This window comes from Lotus japonicus, chromosome 3, assembly GCF_012489685.1.
Source record: "Lotus japonicus ecotype B-129 chromosome 3, LjGifu_v1.2".
Classification (NCBI taxonomy): domain Eukaryota; kingdom Viridiplantae; phylum Streptophyta; class Magnoliopsida; order Fabales; family Fabaceae; genus Lotus; species Lotus japonicus.
Window position 1 is genome coordinate 94462576 of NC_080043.1, and position 22661 is coordinate 94485236.

The 22661-nt window shown below is 36.0% G+C and overlaps 1 protein-coding gene across 1 annotated transcript; it reads left to right on the top strand.

Annotated features, from left to right (window-relative positions):
* The first annotated feature begins 158 nt into the window (after positions 1–158).
* Positions 159–22037, top strand: LOC130747671 (MAP3K epsilon protein kinase 1-like). Its single transcript, XM_057600675.1, has 24 exons — positions 159–419; positions 1209–1343; positions 1531–1551; positions 2126–2199; positions 2291–2381; positions 2469–2552; positions 4130–4231; positions 4587–4718; positions 4799–4870; positions 5849–5952; positions 7834–7921; positions 8061–8450; positions 11056–11397; positions 11486–11530; positions 13152–13331; positions 13445–13528; positions 15387–15478; positions 15564–15647; positions 17115–17947; positions 18573–18961; positions 19061–19195; positions 19602–20008; positions 20688–20802; positions 21566–22037. Exons 1-24 carry the CDS (start codon positions 360–362, stop codon positions 21725–21727), a joined length of 4221 nt encoding a protein of 1406 aa, XP_057456658.1. The 5' UTR covers positions 159–359; the 3' UTR covers positions 21728–22037.
* Positions 22038–22661: the final 624 nt, after the last annotated feature.

The window sequence follows — 22661 nt, forward strand, 5'->3', positions numbered from 1 at the left end:
AATATCCTTGACATCCCAATGCCAGCTAGCTAGCAAAGAGAAAGAGGAATTAAGACATTCCATTTTGACCATTGTGCACTTTAACATACTTCTATTTTATTGAAATATATATATATATATATATATTTCCTTTTTCTTCTTCATCATCTCCTTCTTCTTCTTCATTTCATTTTAAATTATCAGTTTATGTGTATATATATATATATATACATTCTCATTAATTAATTAATTAATTAACGTGCGTTCTCTTCTCCGGCGTCAATTCTCAATTCCTTTGCCATGCGTGGCTTCCTCCGTCGTCATCTCTGCTAGGGTTTGCTTTCTCCGATCTCCGCCGCACCACCACCACCACCGCAGAGATGTCGCGCCAGTCGACGTCGTCTGCGTTCACCAAATCGAAGACGCTCGATAACAAATATGTACGCCCATTTTTCCCTCTTCCACTCTCATTCTCTGTTGATCTCAACGGTTTCGTGATTAATTTGAATAATTGAGAAGAAAACGAAGAAATGCTGCTTGAAATGTTACAGTTAATTGCTTTGTTTGAGTCCAATTTGCTGAATTATCGCTCTCTAGACTCTTGAATTGTGCACTGGAAAAATTCTGATTAGTGGAAGCTTTAGGTTTATGTTGTTTAAGAAACTTAGGGTGATTTATTAGAAGCTAAGAAATGATGATGATTATAGTTAAGGCGAGGCTGCTACTGTAGAAGTTGAGACTTGACATGCAGTGGTTGTGTACTAGGAAATGTGGATGGTAGTAAGGTTAGTCAATTCAGGGTGATGGTGTGGTGTAGCTGATAGCGCGGCATTGGGTTGGGTTGGGGTGAAGGGGTAATGTGGGGTGGTGGGAGGTGGAAAAATGATATAGTGATGGTGGTTGCAAAGATGAGGTTAAAACAAGGTCTGTATGCTGGGCAAGGGCCAGATGTGGGGGGATGGTGCTTGATGGTGGCAGTTGCTAGTTGCTTAGGTTGTTAGATGTTTTTGATTCTTTTTTATCATTGCTTACGTGTTTTAGTTAATTTTTTAGGGTTCGCATAGGGAGTGTACTGAGAGGATTATATATATGCTGTAGTTGTTGAATTTTATCTGCAAATGTTTGATTTTATGGTTCATCTTGTCTTGGTTATATATTTCAAATTTCATATGGGATTGGCTCATATTTTAATGGTTGATTGCTTTGCCTGCATGTGAGATTCGGAGCAGATGCTGGGAGATGAGATTGGGAAAGGAGCTTATGGTCGAGTGTACAAAGGTTTGGACCTGGAGAATGGAGATTTTGTTGCAATTAAGCAAGTTTCTTTGGAGAATATTGCTCAGGAGGATCTTAACATCATTATGGTATAGAATGTGTCTTAAAACCATCTGTTTTCATTTCCAATTTTCTATTTTATGTTCGCTAGTAATTATAAACGTGAAAGCTTGTTGCTTTGCTTTCATAATACATTATATCTATCTATCTATCTATCTATCTACTGATGCTCTTTTACTTGTGGCTGTACTGTCATGTGATGCCTAAATGTTCCAGCAAGAGATTGATTTGTTAAAGGTATTTCTTTTCCTCAATGTTGGATTTGCACTATATTATCAATTGAAATCTCATCTGGTTAATATCTGTCGTGGTAGTAAGTCTGTAAGTGTTCCATTTTTGTAAGGCTATTGGTTAAAACTTTAGGAGGGGAGAGGGGGGGGGGATTAAGGGGGCCACAACCCTCCTAAGTCCTAACTTAATTTTGGCTTTCCTCCAATTTTGGGGGATTTAGAGGGGAGATGAATTGTGTGACTAAAAGATTAATCCTCATATTCTGAAATCAAAAATTCTATTTTGGAAGCAGGGGCAATGAAAGTAAATTTGTTTTGATATCCCTCCCCTCCCCTCATGAACTAAACAAGAAGAGAATCATGAATTTTCCCTTCCCTTCCCCTCCCCTCGTCTCCTACTATCCAATCATCATAAAAATTGAAATCACTCCCCTCTTCTCTCCTCCTCCTCCTCCTCCTCTCTCCTCTCTCATTTGAACTAAATTAGCTTAAAAGCTTGAGATTTTTAACACCTGTATAATTGGTATTGACTTACTATACGATTCATCATTCATGTTTTTGAAATGATTAATATTTTACAGAATTTGAACCACAAAAACATTGTAAAGTATCTTGGATCCTTAAAGACAAAGAGTCACCTGCACATAATTCTTGAGTAAGTGAATTCAACTCTTTTGCGCTGTTATAGCATCATTTGAAGGGTATTTATAGTTAATGGATTTTGCTACATGCTCGCAAATTTGTAGGTATGTGGAGAATGGCTCACTTGCAAATATTATCAAGCCAAATAAATTTGGACCCTTTCCAGAATCATTGGTTGCTGTTTATATTGCCCAGGTTTGTTTGTGTAAGAGTGTCCGTTGTTGCTTTTCCTGGCCTGGTTATTTTTTAATTCTATACTAAAAGTATTTTATGATGAGAAAGGTGTTGGAAGGCTTGGTTTATCTGCACGAGCAAGGTGTTATCCATCGGGATATTAAGGGTGCAAACATATTGACAACTAAAGAGGCAAGATTTCTATTTTATTTGGATCCTATTATATGCCAGGGCTTTGTGTTTCGGCGATTCTTCTTGTTGTGCTGTGTATGTGCAAATTGATTTCATCACTATGCATCTGAGCAATCTGTTTTGCCTCCATTTATTTGATCGGACTTAATTGCATCTGGATGTATATGGCTGTTCCCGGTATTCTAAGACTTTGTTTGGTTGAGAAGAGAAAGAGAAAAGAGAGAAGATGAGTAGAGAGAAAGAGGTGTGGAATAGAGTAGATTTGGTTGGTTGTTTGGTATGATAGACAGAGAAGAGAAAGAATGATGTAGAAACTCTCTCCTCTCGTTTGGTTGAATAGAAAGTGAGAAGTGAGAAGATTGTTTGTGTAAAATGTCATTTTTACCATAAATATATAACTATTTATTAATAGGTATGATAATGATAGAGGAATAAAACAACTCTCTCCCACACTTTCTTCTCAACAAATTGAGAAGACTCATAAAAGGTGGTGGGTCCCATGATTTTCTCTCTCTGTCTCCCCTATTTCTCTCCCTCATACCAAACAAGCTAACTCTCATCTCCCACTCTAACTCTCTGAAAAAAGGTACAATCTGCATATCATTGCTTTTCCGTTTCATTGTCTGCTGCATTCATTTTTGCTTTTTTAAGTGCTATTTGTATCATGCTTCTTTACTCTGCTGAATCTTGTTTTTGTTGGTATTCTGTTTATCCTTTATAGTTAATTAAAGACAGTTGACTATTTTATTTGAGCCACTGGTTCAGTTAGCTGAACTATGCCAGGAAATTCGATATTTAGAATGTGGGTCAACTTTGAATTTAACCCTTTTTACTTACAAAATAAGGCTGTGGAAATTAGTAGAAAAGGTGGGAAGCCTTTTGAGTTTTGAGCTTTATAATGACTACTAGTTATTTTGCATTTAATCAAAACCCCGCATATTTATTTTTTAATACGAAGAGAAGAAAGTAGCAAGGAATATGGAGGATATGGCATCCTCTTCAAAGGAAAAAAGGGGGGAAAACTACACAGAAAAACAGTAAAAACATTGGTGTTAAGAGACTGGACAGCTCTCCTACATTATCTTTTTTTTTCTGGGAAATCTGATTTTGTCTTTGCTTTTTTTTTCCTCCTTTTTTTTTGTCTTAGTTGAGGATTTCTTATCCTCCAACCTTTTGTACCTCTACCTCCAATAAAATTTTTTCTTCTTTTATTAACCATTTTCTTACCATGGTCTATTTTAATAGAATTTACTATAAGTGATTAGGACATCATCCACATACTTTCATCACAAAACCCTAAGGCAATGGGTGAGTGGGTCCTTTAACTTATATACTATTGTACACTTGCTTATCTATACAATGTGAGACTTCTTATAGCCACACTTGTTACTCTAATAAACTTTTTTTTCTAGTTTTACAATGTCACCATAGGTTCACCATAGGTTTTCTTCCACATCACTTTTGGTCCTGTCATTTTTTACCATGCTCTAATTTTCTGTTTTATTGCCTTCATCTTCGTTTTGGTCTAGAAAGTTTGCATTAGTTCACACTAATTACATCTTAACTTCTGCTTTCAGGGTCTTGTCAAACTTGCTGATTTTGGTGTGGCAACAAAATTAACAGAGGCTGATATTAATACCCATTCAGTTGTTGGAACACCATACTGGATGGCCCCAGAGGTGTGACAAAGTTGTGATATTTTTCTGCTGAACCATTTCATTTGAACTTTTGATCATTGCCTTACTTAAAGTGTCTCCTAACACCAACTGATATGCAAAGGGATTAGACTACTTTGTTACATTTTTGCAACTTACTCTTTTTTGTAGGAGGATATTTCATCCTCTTCCAAATGCTCTGTGCCTTCTCTCATTTGAATAATGTATTTTTTGAATGAAAAAAGGAGCTTATTTGTTCAGCTGAGAACCTAACTGGCACTTGCAAACTTATAAAGACAATTGTGGATTGAAAAGGGTCTTTTAATATGTATTGGGCTTGATTAGGGACCCCACTGATACTTTTGGTTTAATATTTCAGGTTATAGAAATGTCCGGGGTTTGCGCAGCTTCTGACATTTGGAGTGTTGGCTGTACGGTTATTGAACTTCTTACATGTGTTCCTCCTTACTATGACTTGCAGCCTATGCCAGCTCTTTTCCGAATTGTACAGGTTTGCTTATGTTCTATTCTATCTTTTATTGCTAATTAAATAATCATAATTTGATTTATATCCCTTGAATTTTCTCTCAGGATGAGCAACCTCCAATTCCTGATAGCCTTTCACCTAACATTACTGACTTTCTGCATCAGTGCTTTAAGAAGGTAAATTTGATCTTAACTAATGAATGGAAAATGCTTATTAATGCAAACGGTATATTAACTTAGATGCTAGTGTGGCCAGGTGTCAATTCTCTTGTTGAATTCTCTCGTTGAATTCTCTCAGTCTATCTTGTTCCATATGGCAGTCCCTACCCACTTCCTGACCTGACTGAGTTATCATTGTCTGTTTTAGGATTTTTTTTACTGCACTGGTCTCTCCATACAAGACAAAAAAGTTGAGAGATGGTTTAGTAGTATATAGTTTGTGTCAGACCGTTCATTGATACATAATGGTTAAGGAGAGAATTGGCTTTACCACAGGAACCGTAAACCCTACAGAAATAATACTGCACTATTATTTCTAATAATATTAGGTAGCTACAGATGAAATGACACAGATCTAGTGTTAACCTTTTTGGGGCCATGTGTGCCGAACATTTCTTTCTTAAGTACTGGCAGCAGTCTGGTCACGTAGTTGTATGTCTGTATAATTTAAATATTTCCAAAAATTATATAAGTAAGGTAGAGTGGAGTTTAGACACAGCAGGTATAGTGGAGTTTAGGTTGTTTTCTAAATATTTAATTTAATGTTGTTCTTTGGCTTGTCATTACTGCATGACTTTTCTGCATTTGCTTCACTTACAAATATTTTTTTTATTATGAGTATGAGATAAACTTACCCAGAAAATAAAACAGGGATAAGAAGCAGCATGTGAGTACTTGATGTATTTTTTCATGTCTTACAAATGGAGATCATCTTGAGAATATCAGTTTTTAGGTTGATGACTACTAGTGCATTATTTGTATGTTTGTTTCCCTGATTGAAGTAAAGTGATGCTGTCATTATTGACTATGTAGTTTTCTAACTCTAGCTTGATAGGACAGGCGAGGTGGATACTTGTATTCATACAGACTTTGAATCATTTCAAATGAAACTAGTGACTAACACTTGTTTTAAATACCAATTTTTTCCCATGTAAGGATGCAAGACAAAGGCCTGATGCGAAAACGCTGCTGTCTCACCCCTGGATCCTAAACTGTAGACGTGTCCTGCAGTCTTCTCTTCGTCATAGCGGAACATTAAGGTAGATACCATGATATATTGCCCTTTTATATTATATAAATGGTTGAATCTAGGCATCTAGATATTTTGTTTGACTTTGTAGTCCATAATATTCACATAATCTGCTTTAGTTGTACTGATAGCAATTGATGCTATCTTGTCTACCCATTTCACTTCAATTTCGGCTTAAAAGTCATGGAATGGTCTGTTCTTATGCTTCTTTCTTTTTGTCTTCTAATATTATTTCTATCTGAATTAAAGAAAAAGTAATTTGAAACCATGCCTACGCAGTACACTTGTACACTCTTAAAATATTGTCTTTCCTTTCTTTGTCTTCCTGGAGACTGACAGTTAGTGCAGTGAAAGACATTTCCATTGGTCTTGCTCTTTATCTTTTCCTATATTGTATGTACGGACCACATGAATTTACGTTCAATCTTATTCTTCCAGTATCTTTGTTGTACAGAAGAAGCATCATATTAAATAAAGGAGCCGATGTTTTCCATTGCTCTGTCTTTTATAATATTGTTTTTTTGGATACTGACCACATGACTATATACATCCAATCTTATTCGTCTTTATTGTACAACATGCTAGGAAGATGCCTTGTCTTGCAAACGTTAGCTATTGCTTACAGATGGTGAACTGCCATTGTAGCAATTGTTGGCCAAGTAGTCCAACAGTTTTCATATTAAAATTTAAGAGATTTTATCTCTGTTAATCTGCATGAAAAGTTGAAAGTTATGACACTACTGTTGTTTCGTGAGTGAAAGTCTATACCTTGAATTTGAGAGCAACAACAACATTGCTTTTCCATCTAAAAGTTTGTTTGGACTTTGAACATCTAATTAAGGTTCCATACGTGGTCATGGTCCAACCTTTTCCCTTTCTCCCCTGATATATGTGGGGAAATTTCAGATTTAAATTGCCATTTGTGTTATCTTTGATTGGTGGCCAAGTCTTTTTGGCATAGGATTCTTGCATGCTTGGGATGCATGTGTTATCCAGGATTGGCAACACTCGATATACTTTAACTGTTTTTCTTTGTTAGAAGTATGTTCTTCAGACTTCTTAATACCGTTAGGCCTAACCCAACTATAGTTAAGTGATCCATTAGATTTGCTTATTCTGTTTTAATAATGGTTAGGTTAGTTGTAACCAACCTCATGCTTCTGTTAGAAGATTTAGTCAGAATTGTCAAACTTTAAATGTATTCAGTTTTGTAATAAATTGATAATAAGAAATATTACAATTCATTCACAATTATCAAACTCTCTCTCTCTCTCTATATATATATATATATATCTTTTCTACTTCTTAGAATTCTAAAACTCTTTCTCAAAGAGTATATGTAATCAATTCCGCAGATAGTACTTTGGTGAGGGATTTGCTATACTATCATCCCTGACCCTAGCCCAAGAGTTAGTCTCACAGCTATGCCTATGGGACTATCCTGGTCAAGGGAACACATGCACACACATAATCATTCTGCTTATAGTTTTTTGCATTTTCTTTATGAATTCTTTGAAGTGCTTTGGTCTGATTCCAGTGACAGATGGGCTTGACATAATAATATTTTTATGCATTGGATAGGTGCTTATAAACTTCTAGTTAGTGTTCTTATTCTCTGAGAAGAATGGGGAAAAAGTAACTTGGAACACATTATATGTTTCAGAAATGTTCCACTGGATTTCTATTATATCTGTGGTGGAAACCTACCAATTACAGGTGGTACTTCTGAAATAAATTCATGTGCTTTTAGAAATGGAATGCCTATTAGTTCTTGGACATACTTATTGTTTTGATATCTGTTATTCCTTTGTTTGAATGATGCTCAAGTTTCATTTACTTTCAGTTCAGCAATTGTTTTTTTTCTTCTTAAGATGAATGCTACCACTTGCAGAACTATAAAGGATGATGGTTCTGCAGTTGCAGAAGTTTCTGGTGGCGACCATAAGAGCACTGGTGAAGGATCTTCTGTGGAGAAAGAGGTTAGTTTTGATGTGAAGCTGTGAGAATATACCACTAATTTTAAGAATTGAAACTGGTAACCATAAATGATGAATCTACATATGGGATGCATTATATTATATTTTTATTATCTTCTCATCTTCAGTTCGCATGTTATAGGACTCTGCAAAAGAGTTTTCAACTGGGGAAGCTAATAGCAGGAAATCTCATGAAGACAACGCTTCAGATTCTAATTTTTCCAACGAGAGAACAGAGAAGGAAGATGATATTCCATCAGATCAGGTTCTTACTTTAGCCATTCGTGAGAAGTCATTTCTACGAACTGGTTCTGGCAATCTCTCTTCTAGTATAGAAGTGGTTAGTGCTGAGCCAACTGGCACTGAAACTTCAAATGCTAAAGACCTTCATGAAGTCATAATGAATGGAGAAGTTGAATCTCCACAATCAAGAGGAAAGGCTAATATGGCTGTAGGAAAAGACAGTTCTATCAATAATCGCACTAAACCATTTGCTTTTGAACCAAGAGGACAAGATAGTGGTTCCCTAAAGGTAAAGTTGCTTCATATTTTTGCTGGCTGATTGAAAGATTTGTTGAGCATTGACTTGGTTAATATTGATTTCATCTTTTTTTCAGATTTCAAGTATGATTATTTTTTTATGCACATCTTTTAATATAAAGCCAAGCCTTGTCTCATTAAGTGAGATTGGTATTGTAGATCAAATGATACACTTAAACAATGTTTGTTTATTTTGAAAAAAAGAGAGGAAGGAATAAGCATGGATGGGAAAAGAGACGGAAAAAGGAATCTTAGTCTGTTTGGGAGAGATAATAAAATGGAGGGGAAGTTAAATGGAAGGTGAATAGTGCCAAATTCCTTTTCCACTCAACCCTGCCAGTAAAACAGAAAAGGCAAAGAGAATTAGTTCAAAAGAAAATAATATCCTTGTGATTTTATACAACACCCTTCTTGGTGCGGTCTTGCCGTAGCCTGCGTGCACAATTATTTTGTTTAGTACTTATTCAAACTTAACGTAAAAAATTGAAGACTACTTATTCACTTATTTAATTCCTTTTAAATAAATCAGCCACGCTAATGTAGGTTCTAAGTTTTTGGAAATTAATTTATTTATTCTGTCTAATATGGTATTAAATCACACATAGTATTTATAATGGATAAACAGTATGTGTGTATTATTGTATTTTTTAATTAAATGCAGTTATTTGCTTCCATTTTTATTTATTTATTTAATTAATTTTTTTTAGTGAAATAAAATCTTAAAGTTCTGTACTAATTTTTTGGAACTTCATTAAACTTAAACAGGGGTATAATAGTAACATTATCTTATACCCACTCTTCTTTACTTTCATTCTTTTATTCTTTTTCTCTTAATCCAGACAACTCAAAAATCACCTCATTTTCTTTTCTTTTCTCTTATATTCTTTTCGCTCATATTCTTTCCTCTCATTTTCATCTTCACATCCAATTAGAGTATTAGGTCTATTGAAATCCAAAGTCTCAAGTAATCCATTTAAGTATTGTCTTTTTAATTGTTTCTCCTAAAGTTTTCATTATTCTTTTTCATCCCATTTTAATAATGTAATCAATTTTTTTTCGTGCAACTATGCCTCAATTGTCTTCTCCTAACATGACCGAATCACCTTAACTGGGTTTCAATCATGCACTTTCTTTTCCTGCTTTTGATATTATTAGCCATTTTAGTGAAACATTTTTCTGATCCATGTGTTAGGATCCTAAATATATGGCCCTGTTGATTATTGGCCTGTGTTTAGTTATTAGGTTTAGTTTATTTTTATCTTTTAGTTTAAGAGTCTCTCTCATTAGGGGTAGGTTTTTTATTAGAGTTTAGTGAAAGGTTTTTACCTTTGGAAGGGTTTTTCCTTGTAAAAGAAGGATTTTCCCTTGTAAAAGAAGGATTTTCCTTTGTGTCTTTTATTTTCCTATTTTAAAGGTTGTCAATAGCGTGCTATTGTGTCGTAGCCGTATGTAGCGGCCCTTGGCCGCTCCTAGTCGTAGCGTAGTGGTGCAGTGGCCGCTAAAGCAGCTATTTGACCGCTATTTGGTGGAATTGATAGAAACCCAAAAAGAACCCTAAAAATATCATGTTAGGGTATTTTGGGAGGTATTTCTGAGTTTTTCTTCGGAAACATACTGAAAATGGTCTAGTTTGCCGAGGATGAGGAGGAACTGATCTAGAACTTTCATTTTTTAGGCATGTCAAGCAACCAATTAAACCAAAAGCTCAAGCTATTGGGTAAGGGTCACCTTAATGGTTTTATATTATATTCTAACATGCCCCCTCACGCAAGAGCCCTTTGGGCTTGAAGCGTGGATAAATGCAAAATGCCCACCTACCATGTGCTTAAATTCCACTTTTTAATTAGAAATTGAGGGGAGCAAGGATCAAACTATAGACCGCTAAGTCATAGAAGCTCTGATACTATGTCAAGCAACCAATTAACCCAAAAGCTTAAGCTGTTGGGTAAGGGTCACCTTAATGGTTTTATATTATATTCTAACAAGACAATTTAGTTTAGGAAATAGAGACCTAAACCTCCTTGTTACCTTGACTTCTGTAGGTACTAGTATGTTTTGTTTAAGATACCTATGACTTTTTAATGTTAATTATGAGTGCCATGAATTTTTAGTATTTTTTATTAATTACATGTATATAGTTATATTATATAAATTATACAAAAAATTCATCATAGCAACCATCCCGTTATCGCTATAGCATTTTTGTGGCCAGTCGCTACGCACCCCTATTCGAGATTGGCAACACTTAAAAAATAATATCAGTATTTTTAAATCAGTAAATTACCTTATTGCCCCTGATTCTTGGTTGTTATCAAACCCTAACAATATGTATAATAAGGTTGCATGGACTTCCATTTCTGTTGTACTCCCTTTGAAATTGAGTTAGATAGACATCTAGTGCTTGCGAACAACACTTATAGTTTTTGTCCAACATGATGATCTTTTTTTTCTGGAGTCACTAGGTATGAGATGAGATAAGGTCTACTGACGTGGCTTAAAGCTTCGCTGCATTTATTATTGATGCTATAATTCATTTTGAAAATATTTCTCTTTTGGATATAAATTAAAGCTCAGACTTCTCTGATTTTTATCTGAAGGCAATGAAGATACCGCCCCCTGTGGAAGGAAATGAGCTGAGTAGATTTAGTGACCCTCCAGGAGATGCCTACTTAGATGACTTATTTCATCCATCAGATAAGCAATCTGGGGAGGTTGTGGCTGAGGCATCCACATCTACATCTACTTCACATATAGCTAAAGGTAATGTATCTATGAATGATGGTGGGAAGAATGACCTTGCCAAAGAGTTGAGGGCTACAATTGCTCGAAAGCAATGGGAGAAGGAGAGTGAAATTGGGCAGGAAAACAATGGTGGGAACCTTTTACACCGAGTGATGATAGGTGTTCTAAAAGACGATGTTATTGATATAGATGGTTTGGTATGTCTATGAATCTGGATAATTAAGCTCTTTCTTTAAAATCCCATGTTTATATTCTTGACTCCTCATTATCTCAATTTTTTATCAGGTCTTTGATGACAAACTTCCTGGAGAAAACCTTTTTCCTCTACAGGTACAAAGGCTTTTCCGTCTCTCACACAGTGTTATTTATTTTATTTATATATTGACATCTGATATAGTCTTCCAATTGAAACGGATCTGAATAATGGTTTATTGTGAATATAGTATTTACAAAGGGTTGTACACACCCACACAATCACAAAAGAGACATTATCAAAGATCTCTAAAATTTGGGATCAGATCTAATCAAATCACAGTAGTCAATCCCAGATCGCGACGCGTCACAAATGGTGGATAGCAGGATGGCCTCCAAATGGTGGTTGCCGGAGGTTCGCCGGGTAGAAGGCCAAGTCTCTGTAGGTTTGTGCTTGAGAGGGAAAGAAGATGAAATAAGCCAGAGGCGCAGGACTCTGTTTCTCATCTAGGGTTTTTGCATATGGAAATTCCAAAAAAGCCCTAAAGATAACCACTTAACTTTTTAAAGTCAAGGTGATTTTCGTACAGTCCATGACCTAAACCCTATCGCGTTGAGATCACACTCGAAGGGCCACGAAAGGAGCGACGATAGCGGCTGCAGCGCTGAAGTGGGACGCGGTGGAGCTTGCCGTCCCAACCTATGGTCGCGGCGTGAGGCACCGCAGGGATCTCACGCGATCACGCACAATTGACAACCTAGAATCAAATAAAAAAGCCTAGGGTATATATGGTAGGTAACTATGAAAGTCTATCAAGAAATAATAGAAAATAATAAATACTAATCATGGTTACAACCAGGGTTGTTAATGTCGGATAGCGTAGTGTAGCGACAAGCCCAAAAAACGCTATTTCTAGCGCTATTGCGACAAATAGCGGTGAATAGTGGAGTAGCGATGAACCCCCAGGGTGCTACGCTATAGCGCACTATTGACAAGCCTGGTTACAACTAATACTCCTTCTCAAATTGGAGCATGCATATCATATACATCCAACTTGTCACAAATGTATAAATTATGACCCTGGAGTGACTTATTAAGATATCTGCAAGCTGATCGTTGGAATTCACAAAAGTAGTCTGGATGATACCTAGGAGGGTCTTTTTCTCTGTTGAAGTGGCAATCAACTTCTATATGTTCAGTCTTTTCATGAAAAGATTGTATTTGAAGAGATACAAAGCTGATTGGTTATTGTGTTTAGATCCAACATTGACTAGTATCAAGTTCCCAATCTGCATCTATATATGGAATGATTTTAGTATGACCTGTCCATATAAACAAGCCCTTCACTAGGTCCTCTTACGCAAGAGCCTGTTTGGGCTTGAAGCGTGGACCATGCACAGCCCACCTATAGCATATGCTGAAATGCATCTTTTTTAATTAGAAGAATTGGGGGCAGCAAGGATCGAACTCTAGGACACTTAGTCATAGAGGCTCTGATACCATATCAAGCAACCAATTATCCCAAAAGCTTTAGTTTTTGGAATGTTACCATGATGGTTTCAAAATGTTCGAAGTTTCCGCCATGACTTGTTTCTGCTACATTCTTGGGTTTTATGGCGAATTCTTTCTGTTGCCCCATTTTGGCCTCAAATGTTCAATATTCGTCCTTTGCATGTGAAACATACTTCCATGCAGTATAATTTTGAAATTAGATATGCTTTGTACTTATACTTTCATTTATTTTCTATGATATTGTAGGCCGTTGAGTTCAGCAAATTAGTTGGTTCTTTAAGAACAGAAGAATCAGAAGACGTGATTGTCTCTGCTTGTCAGAAACTTATTGGTATATTTCATCAACGCCCAGAGCAGAAGATTGTATTTGTTACCCAGCATGGTTTACTTCCTTTGACTGACTTGCTAGAAGTTCCTAAAACGCGCGTATGTTTCACCAACGTCCATCTTGATACTTCATTTGAATTTTTGTTGTTGATGGGCATAGCTGAAAATTTAGTAAAAGGGAGATGACATGTTAAAATTAATGAATGTTTCAGGTCATATGTTCTGTGCTTCAGCTTATAAATCAAATAGTTAAAGACAACACTGATTTTCAAGAAAATGCATGTCTTGTTGGATTGGTAAGTCTGCTGTAAATAGTATGCTCCTCTCTTCTCTCTTCCCTCTTTATCTCTCTTTTATTCTTTCTTATTTACTAATTACTAGGTTAAATTGTAAATTACAATTCATCTCATTAACGTGCGGAGGCTAATTCTGTTAATTGTTGGTTCCCCTTAGTGGCCTTTATTTTTTACAATGATAACGTGTTGAGGAAGAATTTTACGTATCTTCTACTGTCAAGTTCAGTGGATAAGAAATCAACCAATAGTGAGCAAGTTCACTGTTTCGCTGCTGGCTGAAGGGATATTTAATTCGTAAACTTCATCCAGTCTTTTTCATCATTGACATTCTGTTGTTGTTGCAGTGCATATGCTAGTGCAATCCAGCAATCTTTTTTTGCTGGTTTAAGGTTCTCAGTTTGGTGGGTCACATTGCACCTCTTGTATGATTGCGTAACACAGCCAATAAGAAAGCTATTTGTGACAGAATTCATGGAATGATGATTTCCTTTTAAAGGAAAAATTGATGTTATTTAAATGAATTTTCTTTAATTTATCCTACAAGCATTGAGAATAGAATCCCATTCCCATTAGCATTTAGATTCTCTATATGACAAAAATGCTATAGTAGTATAGCACATAGCACACAGCGGGATGACTGCTACGCTATTTTTTCGTATACATTTAAATATTCAAAACTGATAAATATTACTTAAAATTCATAACATTCATAAGAGTAATAAAAGTCAAAACTCTTGTGGAGTGTTGGCTGGTTGAGCTTGAGAATTAGATGCCATGATGGGAAGAGGAGAGGATCACAGGGTAAGTGGGTAACAAAGAAGAGAAACAGACAGGAAGGGGAAAAAAGAGAGGAAGAGAAAGGAAAAGATAAAAACCCAGAGAGGAATAGAAAGGGGAAAAAACAGAGCAAGCCCACTTGAAAGCAGCAGTCGCCGGAGGTCACCCCACTGTGTTCGCCGGAGACAGGACAGAGTTTCATCGGAGAAGGGGGCTGGTTGCAGGCAAGAAGTTGAAAAAGAAGGGACAAATGTTGGCCGTGGGAGGGAGAAGTTCTCACTTCTCAGGTCTCTGTTTTTGACCTAAGTTTTTTCCCCTTGACATTCCAATTTTGCTCCGAAAAAAGGTCACCCGGCGTTTTTAGAGTGAGGATTTTTTTGTCAAATCCCTACCCCCCTCACAGTTGCTGTTAGGGTTTTAAATATTAAAGGTTTAGTTTATTTTATTTTTAGCTTTTAGTTAAGAGTCTATCTTCTATTTTAGGAGTTTAACAGTCGCACCGCTATGTCGCGCACTAGTTGGGCCGCAAACGCGGCCGCTCTGGATGCTATTGCCCACTGCGATGCGAAAGCAACCTGCATGCCGCAACTCTGCGCTTTAGCGAGCGTGCTATTAACTACTATGGTGTCACCTAAATATCAGAAACTTGTTTGGACAGTGTTACTTTTTTAGCTCGTGGTGTTCTGCTTGTGGATTTACTGATGCTTTGTTCACGAATTTTTACATAACTCAATGTCTTAGTTTCTAGGTTTTTCTTTTGTAATTCTCTTCAGACGATGTCTTATCATCTGGCTTTGTGATCTTCTTAACTTCTTTTAACAAAATGTCTCTTTCGATCAAAAAATTAATATGCCATGACCTGAGAGCATGAATAACAGTGAAGTATTCCTGGGAATTATGATATAAGTTATCTACGGTAACATTTTTCAAGTCTTTGATAACCCTAAACAATTATCATAAGTAGGCCAAAATACTGAAACATGACTGCATTGAAGTTTGAGTTTTCTTGATGCTTGATTGTATCACTTAGTGTCCTAAATTATTTTGGTTCAGCTATATTTAATGAAAATTTCTATGGCAGATTCCGGCAGTCATGAGCTTTGCAGTATCTGATCGTCCTCGAGAGATTCGTATGGAAGCGGCTTATTTTTTACAGCAGCTTTGTCAGTCAAGGTCTTGAGTGTATTTTTTTTGTTATCATTACTTGCATTCTATTTTGAAAGTAAAGCAAAGAATTAATTGTTAACACTTGATGCAGTTCTTTGACATTACAAATGTTTATAGCTTGCCGTGGGATACCTGTTTTGGTGGGATTTCTTGAGGCTGATTATGCCAAGTACAGGTTAGTTGTTGTTTGTAAATAGTGGTTATATGGAACTACTATACATTTAAAATTAAATTATTTAAATATGAATAAATGAAAATTTTCAATGTATTTCAAATCATAATTTGTACACTATTTATGTATATTCAAAGTCAAGAAAATCAATCCCTTAAGTTTAGGGATTAAGATCTGCTAACTAAGGAAACTAGGATAAAATCAAATCTCAATAAAACCATAATAGTTATAGTATGTCAACGCCCCATTCAAGTTGGAGCATAGCTATCATATGCATCCAGCTTGTTCAAATGTATGTTACCCTAGCCCCTCATGAAGATTTAGTGAGAATATCCTCAAGCTGATCCTTGGAGCAAATAGAGGAAGTTTTGATGATGCCGGAGAGGATTTTCTCTTGAGGAAATGGTAGTATATTCTATATACTTCCCTCTTGTGAAATCTGGATGTGAGGAGAGGTATAACGCTAACTGGTTATCGTAAAATAGATTCTTGGGACCAACCTTGGAGAACCACAACTCTTGAAGTAATTGCTTCAGTCATAGGAGCTTACATATTGTGTGAGCTATAGCCCAATACTCAAGCTTCTGTACTTGACCTGGTAACAACAATCTGCGTCTTCCAGGGATAAGATTTCCACTGAGAAAAAACACAATATCTTGAAGGGGAGCGCATGTCACTCGCATCACCTATTTTTCCGCATTTGGGGTATCCAACAATGTGAGTATGACCTTGGTCATTGTAGATGAGACCCTTTGGTGCACCTAATCATCCGAAACAGCCAGCTGCAAATTTTCTCTAGGGAGGGGGAACCAACACTCTTGCATTGTTGGATTCTAGAGCCACAATCCAATAAGTCATTGGTTATCACCATCTTGGATAAAAAAAGCGTCCTCTACTGTCGTTGGGAATGATAATAGATAAAATAGTAAAGACAAAAAAATACAGTAGGTAGGAGACAAAGGATGATATGAGAGAAAGTTATAAATGTGATGAGTGTTGTGAGTAGAATGTCTACCTTTATGGAGGGCGATGGGCACGCTAGAAGGTGGAGTCGAAGAAGGAAAGTATACTAAGTAGCCCTCGGTTGCCCTTTTATTATAAACATGTGCTTTGTCCCTGCTTCAAGCTCCAGAGCTTTTGTGAGGATATTTGTTTCTTATAAAGCCTTTTGCTGGCTTTCTTCTAACGGCTTAAGTTTTTTGGGTTTATTTGTTTCTTCTTTCTTGAAATTTCTCAAGCTATTGATTGATTTGATTCTGATTTGATGCTCTTTGTAAATTTTTAGATAATGTATGAATCTTTATAATTAAGTTATTACTATATTTTATATTTCCTTTATAATTTGAGTGAAAAACAGACTTCCCTGTTTTTGTCTATTTCCTTCTTTTCTCTTGGTGTATATGAGCTTCAAATTTGTATTTTATTCTCAAAGTTTGTAATAAAAACATACTAACAAAACTTCTGCTTCAGGGAGATGGTTCATCTGGCTATTGATGGCATGTGGCAGGTGTTTAAACTTCAGCAGACAACGCCTAGAAATGATTTTTGTCGGATAGCTGCAAAAAATGGGATACTCCTTAGGCTTATAAATACCCTTTATAGCTTAAATGAGTCAACTCGATTAGCTTCTATGTCTGCTGGGGGTGGATTTCTGGCTGATGGTTCGGCTCAACGGCCACGTTCTGGTATCTTGGATCCTGCACACCCTTTTATGAATCAGAACGATGCACAGCTATCTTCAGCAGATCAGCAAGATCTCTCTAAAGTGAGGCGTGGTGTGCTGGATCATCACTTAGAGCCTATGCATGCTTCGTCTTCCCATCCTCGAAGATCAGATGCTAACTACCCAACGGATGTTGATAGACCTCAATCGAGCAATGCAGCAGCTGAAGCTGTGTCACTGGGGAAGAGTTTGAATCTCACTTCGAGGGAATCTTCAGTAGTTGCATTGAAAGAGCGAGAGAATGTGGATCGTTGGAAAACTGATCCTTCTCGGGCTGAAGTTGAACCCAGACAGCAGCGTAGTAGTATTTCTGCTAACAGGACATCAACAGATAGGCCTCCAAAATTGGCAGAACCTTCTTCGAATGGGCTATCAATGACAGGAGCTACACAGCAAGAACAAGTTAGGCCTCTTCTTAGCTTGTTGGAGAAAGAGCCTCCATCTGGACGCTTTTCAGGACAGCTTGAGTATGTCCGTCAGTTTTCAGGATTAGAGAGACATGAAAGTGTACTCCCTTTGTTACATGCCACTGAAAAGAAAACAAATGGTGAACTAGACTTTTTGATGGCAGAATTTGCAGGTAATAAGGATCTATCTGCTTCTCTTGATGAAGCTTTTTTTAACTTGTATAACCAAAATTTACATGTTATAGAAACCATCATTAAAATTCACCGTAAATTTCATGGTTAATTTTTTTATAATTGACTTTCTTTTCAAATCCCTTAAAATATGCTGTCTAAACTTTAAAGACCCTTCAGCCTTTATTGGAATACTCATTTCTCATAATAATTACAAAAAGAATAGGTAATTTTAAAGTTTAAACTGTCATCACAAAGAATTGTTGGTTTCCAGACTGCTCGTGCAAATGTGTAGTAACAATGCTTTGTTGCTTACTTGCTTCTAGTTTTTATAATTGCCGTAATTGGACTAATATATCTTTGTCTGGTATCTTGAATATTTTTTACACGGGTATTTTATTGGTTACAGAATAGGTTTTGGTTTTATACTGTTGATACTTAAAAGTTAAAAGGTATTCCATTCCTGATATAGTTTTAAACCATGTACCTTATAGTCAAATGGCTATTAAAACATTAGATGATTCTAAAATCCCCATTTTCTTCTTTTCTGCTATCTTTGTCTGGTTTATAAACTATAAGTCATTTATGTTTCTCTATGAACGGCACAGTAATTTTGTGGTTATGCAGATGTTTCTCAACGTGGGAGGGAAAATGGAAATCTTGACTCCAGTGCTAGAGTGTCTCACAAAGTTGCTCCCAAGAAATTAGGGACTTTTGGTTCTAGTGAAGGAGCTGCTTCTACATCTGGGATTGTATCTCAGACAGCATCAGGTGTACTGTCTGGTTCAGGTGTTCTAAATGCTAGACCAGGTAGTGCTACTTCATCTGGGCTACTTTCCCACATGGTTTCATCATTGAATGCAGATGTTGCAAGAGAGTACCTGGAAAAAGTGGCAGATCTTCTGCTTGAATTTGCACAAGCTGACACAACAGTGAAGTCGTACATGTGTAGCCAAAGTTTGCTTAGTCGTCTTTTCCAGATGTTCAATAGGGTGGAGCCTCCTATTTTGTTGAAGGTGTGACACAAAATTCATCTGCTATTTATTGTTAAGCAACTTTAGCTTATATACTACATCTATAATTTCTTACCATTTATGTATTGGCATATTTTCTAGATACTGAAGTGTATCAATCATCTGTCAACTGATCCAAATTGCTTAGAAAATCTTCAGCGTGCTGAAGCCATTAAACACTTGATACCAAATCTTGAACTCAAAGAAGGGACTCTTGTATCAGAGATACATCATGAAGTGAGTCTTACTGGCCTTCTTAATATTGTTAAAAGTTAGTTTTGAACTAAAAGCTTCTATTCATTGTGCTATTCAATATTTGAACACCTTTTTGTCAACAAATGTGATTAGTTGGTAGGTAATAAAAAACATACTTTTATTACTCATTAATTTTCTATTCAATTATTTCTCACTGTCTTTTGTAACAAGTTTGAATAAACTTTGCTGTAGTCATGTAGCAACTAAAAGTTTGTTTTACTTTTACCATCCAAAAAAGACAACAGTATTGAAGTCTAGCATAAATATATTGGCTTCTGGACTGTTTTTTCCAATTTACAAGTGTGGTTATCTGCGATTTTTTTGTCCTTTGTCATGTTGTGGCAGATATCCAAAGTTGGCGTGAATCTCACCTTTCAACTCTTGACAGGTTCTGAACGCACTGTTCAATTTATGCAAGATAAATAAGAGAAGACAGGAACAAGCAGCTGAAAATGGAATCATTCCCCATTTGATGCAATTCATCACATCAAATTCTCCCCTGAAACAATATGCGTTGCCTCTGCTATGTGACATGGCTCATGCATCTCGCAACTCAAGGGAGCAGTTAAGGGCTCATGGTGGTTTGGATGTCTATTTGAACCTTCTTGAGGATGAACTTTGGTCTGTGACAGCACTAGATTCAATTGCTGTTTGCTTAGCCCATGACAATGACAACAGGAAGGTTGAACAATCATTGCTGAAAAAGGACGCAGTTCAGAAGCTTGTGAAGTTCTTCCAGAGCTGTCCTGAGCAACATTTTGTACACATATTGGAGCCATTTTTGAAAATCATCACGTATAGTATTCTAAGTCCTTTTATTTCTTCCGTCCAGTTAATTAAGTATTTGGTTTTAGATCCTTTAATTATTTGATAAAGTAGTCTTTGGGTTGATGTTTGATAAGTTATAAACTAAGGATGTCTAGGTTGTTGCACCAAAGTTTCTTTTCTTATTGTGAAGTTGACTGGATGTAAGATGGACAAGTTTTCACTTTAGGTGCTAAATTTACGGATAGCAGAGAATGAATTAGGATTCCACCAAATTGGCAGCCTTGTTATATCTAGGACCTGATGCCATTAGAAGTTAGATTTAGTAGCATATGATTAATAAGAAATATAAGATATGGTGGGGCAAAATGAGAGTGTTGTTTATCTTTAGGCCAAATACTTATATAGTAAATGTAGTATAAGAGAACTGTTTGTTCAAGGTATGTGCACCAAACATTCTACAAGGATTGGGTCCCCGGTCGTTAGAGATATAGCCTAGTCTCTACTGTTAGTCTGTTGCACAATTAGCTTAGCCTACTGTTGTTAGCTTACTGTCAGGTAGTAAGGGATTTTTTTATAGTTTATACTAGAGATGATTTATACGTACTTCTAGCCCAGAGAATTATAAGTACTTAGAAAATCATTTTATATGTTTTTTCTCCAAATGTTATCATTCTTACTTTCTTTTCTTCATATAATTATATTGCAGAAAATCTTCCCGGATCAATACCACATTGGCTGTTAACGGATTAACACCATTGCTCATTGCAAGGCTTGATCATCAGGATGCTATAGCTCGTCTTAATTTACTCAGGCTAATAAAGGTATGCATATATGATATTTGTTATACATTTGAGAATTCTGGTGCGCCCTACCACACGTTAACCAACCTTAAGCATTGCTTTAGTCTAAGACGCTTTAAATTCAGTCATGAAACAAGGTAAAAAACTAAGGTGGCCAAACTTTGGTGCAGGATTTTACTTCTAGAACTATAAACCTTTTAAGTATGATGTTCATGTATGTGTGGCTTCACATACTGAAGAAAGTCTTAAACTACATCCATATTATGCATATTTCTTTAGATAGTAATAATGTAGTGATTCCATAAGAGCTTCATTTGAGAAATTGGTTTCTCTGCAGTTGTATTTAACTTGATAAGTTTTAATAATTGAATGAGCGTATTAAGTTTCGAACGTGAGAAAGTAAACTCCTGATGCAGATATCTCAGGTTTCCAACATATGGTTTCAAATAACATGCTCCTATTTTGTTCCTTTTTTTTCTAGTGTCATTATATAAATTCGAAGGTGCTATCATTTCATTTATAATAAACACCAGTGTCTTTTGATCCTGATAGATGATTTGTGGATAGATTAGATAAGCCTTCTCCAAAATGTGGAATATTAAAATTGAATGAGCGTATTAATAATTCAAATATATCTAACCATATGGGCTTAAAAGACAATCATATCTTGATATCCTCTCAAGATAGAGTGAAACATGGTTATTTTGTTTTCCCCTAGACATTACTTGGTATAAAATATGTATGAATGTGACATCCAATGGATCTCTGCACATTGTTTTTGCAGGCTGTTTATGAGCATCATCCGCAGCCCAAGAAGCTGATTGTGGAGAACGATCTTCCTGAGAAACTTCAAAACTTAATAGGGGAACGGAGAGATGGACAAGTGTTGGTGAAACAGATGGCTACTTCATTGCTTAAAGCTCTACACATCAACACCGTATTGTAAATTTAGATTTACATGGTCATTTTCTTTAATGTATATTTAGATTTTATTGGGGAAAGATACTTATCCTTGTATATAAGTTTCCCCTTATATTTTCTCGGTTTGCTTATTTTACTGTTTGGTTGAGTGAGAAAAATTAGCATAGGCTGAGGTATGTTTTTGACTCTCTTGGATAGTATTTTTGTTGGTGGCTGATTTTTCCGGCTTGAGTTGCCGAAATGTTTTTGCTTTTTTGGCCAACTGTATAGTTCTTTTAGTATGGATGCGAGGTGGAAAATTTTCTGGTGCTATCAAGAACTATTTGTTTATTGAAGCGGTATAGTTCTTTTAAATTTCAGGTGCTATCAGCTGTATAGCTCTTTTAAATAGGCCCTTAAAATGTATCAGGGCTTTTATTTCCTTGCGTTTAGATACCGTCAGGACGTAAAACAAAGAGCATATATAGGAGCTTATTTAGTGCTTTTTCTAGTAGTTAAGCTCCAACAAGCATGCATTTTTATGCGCCTTTCACTTAGCTTTTGACGTTATGCATGTTTAATTCATAAGTAGATGCACATATTCCCCTTTATTTATGAGTCACTTATACTAGAATAAACATAATTTGAAAATAAGTATGTTTTATTTAAAAGTAGATGCACATAATGCACATATTCCCCTTTATTTATGAGTCACTTATACTAGGATAAACCTAATTTGGAAATTAGTTATGAGTAATTGTTAGCATGGTTATCAGTATCTTACAGTACATACGATACGTACCGCAATCTAAATGTGTTTGAATCTCATGGTGTATCTCTATTCAATCCCGATTCAAGAATTGAATCTTACAATATGATTTGAAGTTGTGTGCATGTTGCACTTTAGTCCGGTCATGCTATGTATGTTTCAACTTTTTATGATTCAACTAGTTTGAATTATAATTTGATTACCACTAGGA

What these genes read in the sequence shown, in the direction of transcription:
- LOC130747671 (XM_057600675.1), top strand. Translation starts at nt 360, where the DNA reads ATGTCGCGCCAGTCGACGTCGTCTGCGTTCACCAAATCGAAGACGCTC. An exon ending in AAAACCTTTTTCCTCTACAG is followed by an intron (nt 11,531 to 13,151) that starts GTACAAAGGCTT and finishes ATGATATTGTAG; the next exon opens with GCCGTTGAGTTCAGCAAATT. An exon ending in TTTGATGGCAGAATTTGCAG is followed by an intron (nt 17,948 to 18,572) that starts GTAATAAGGATC and finishes GTGGTTATGCAG; the next exon opens with ATGTTTCTCAACGTGGGAGG.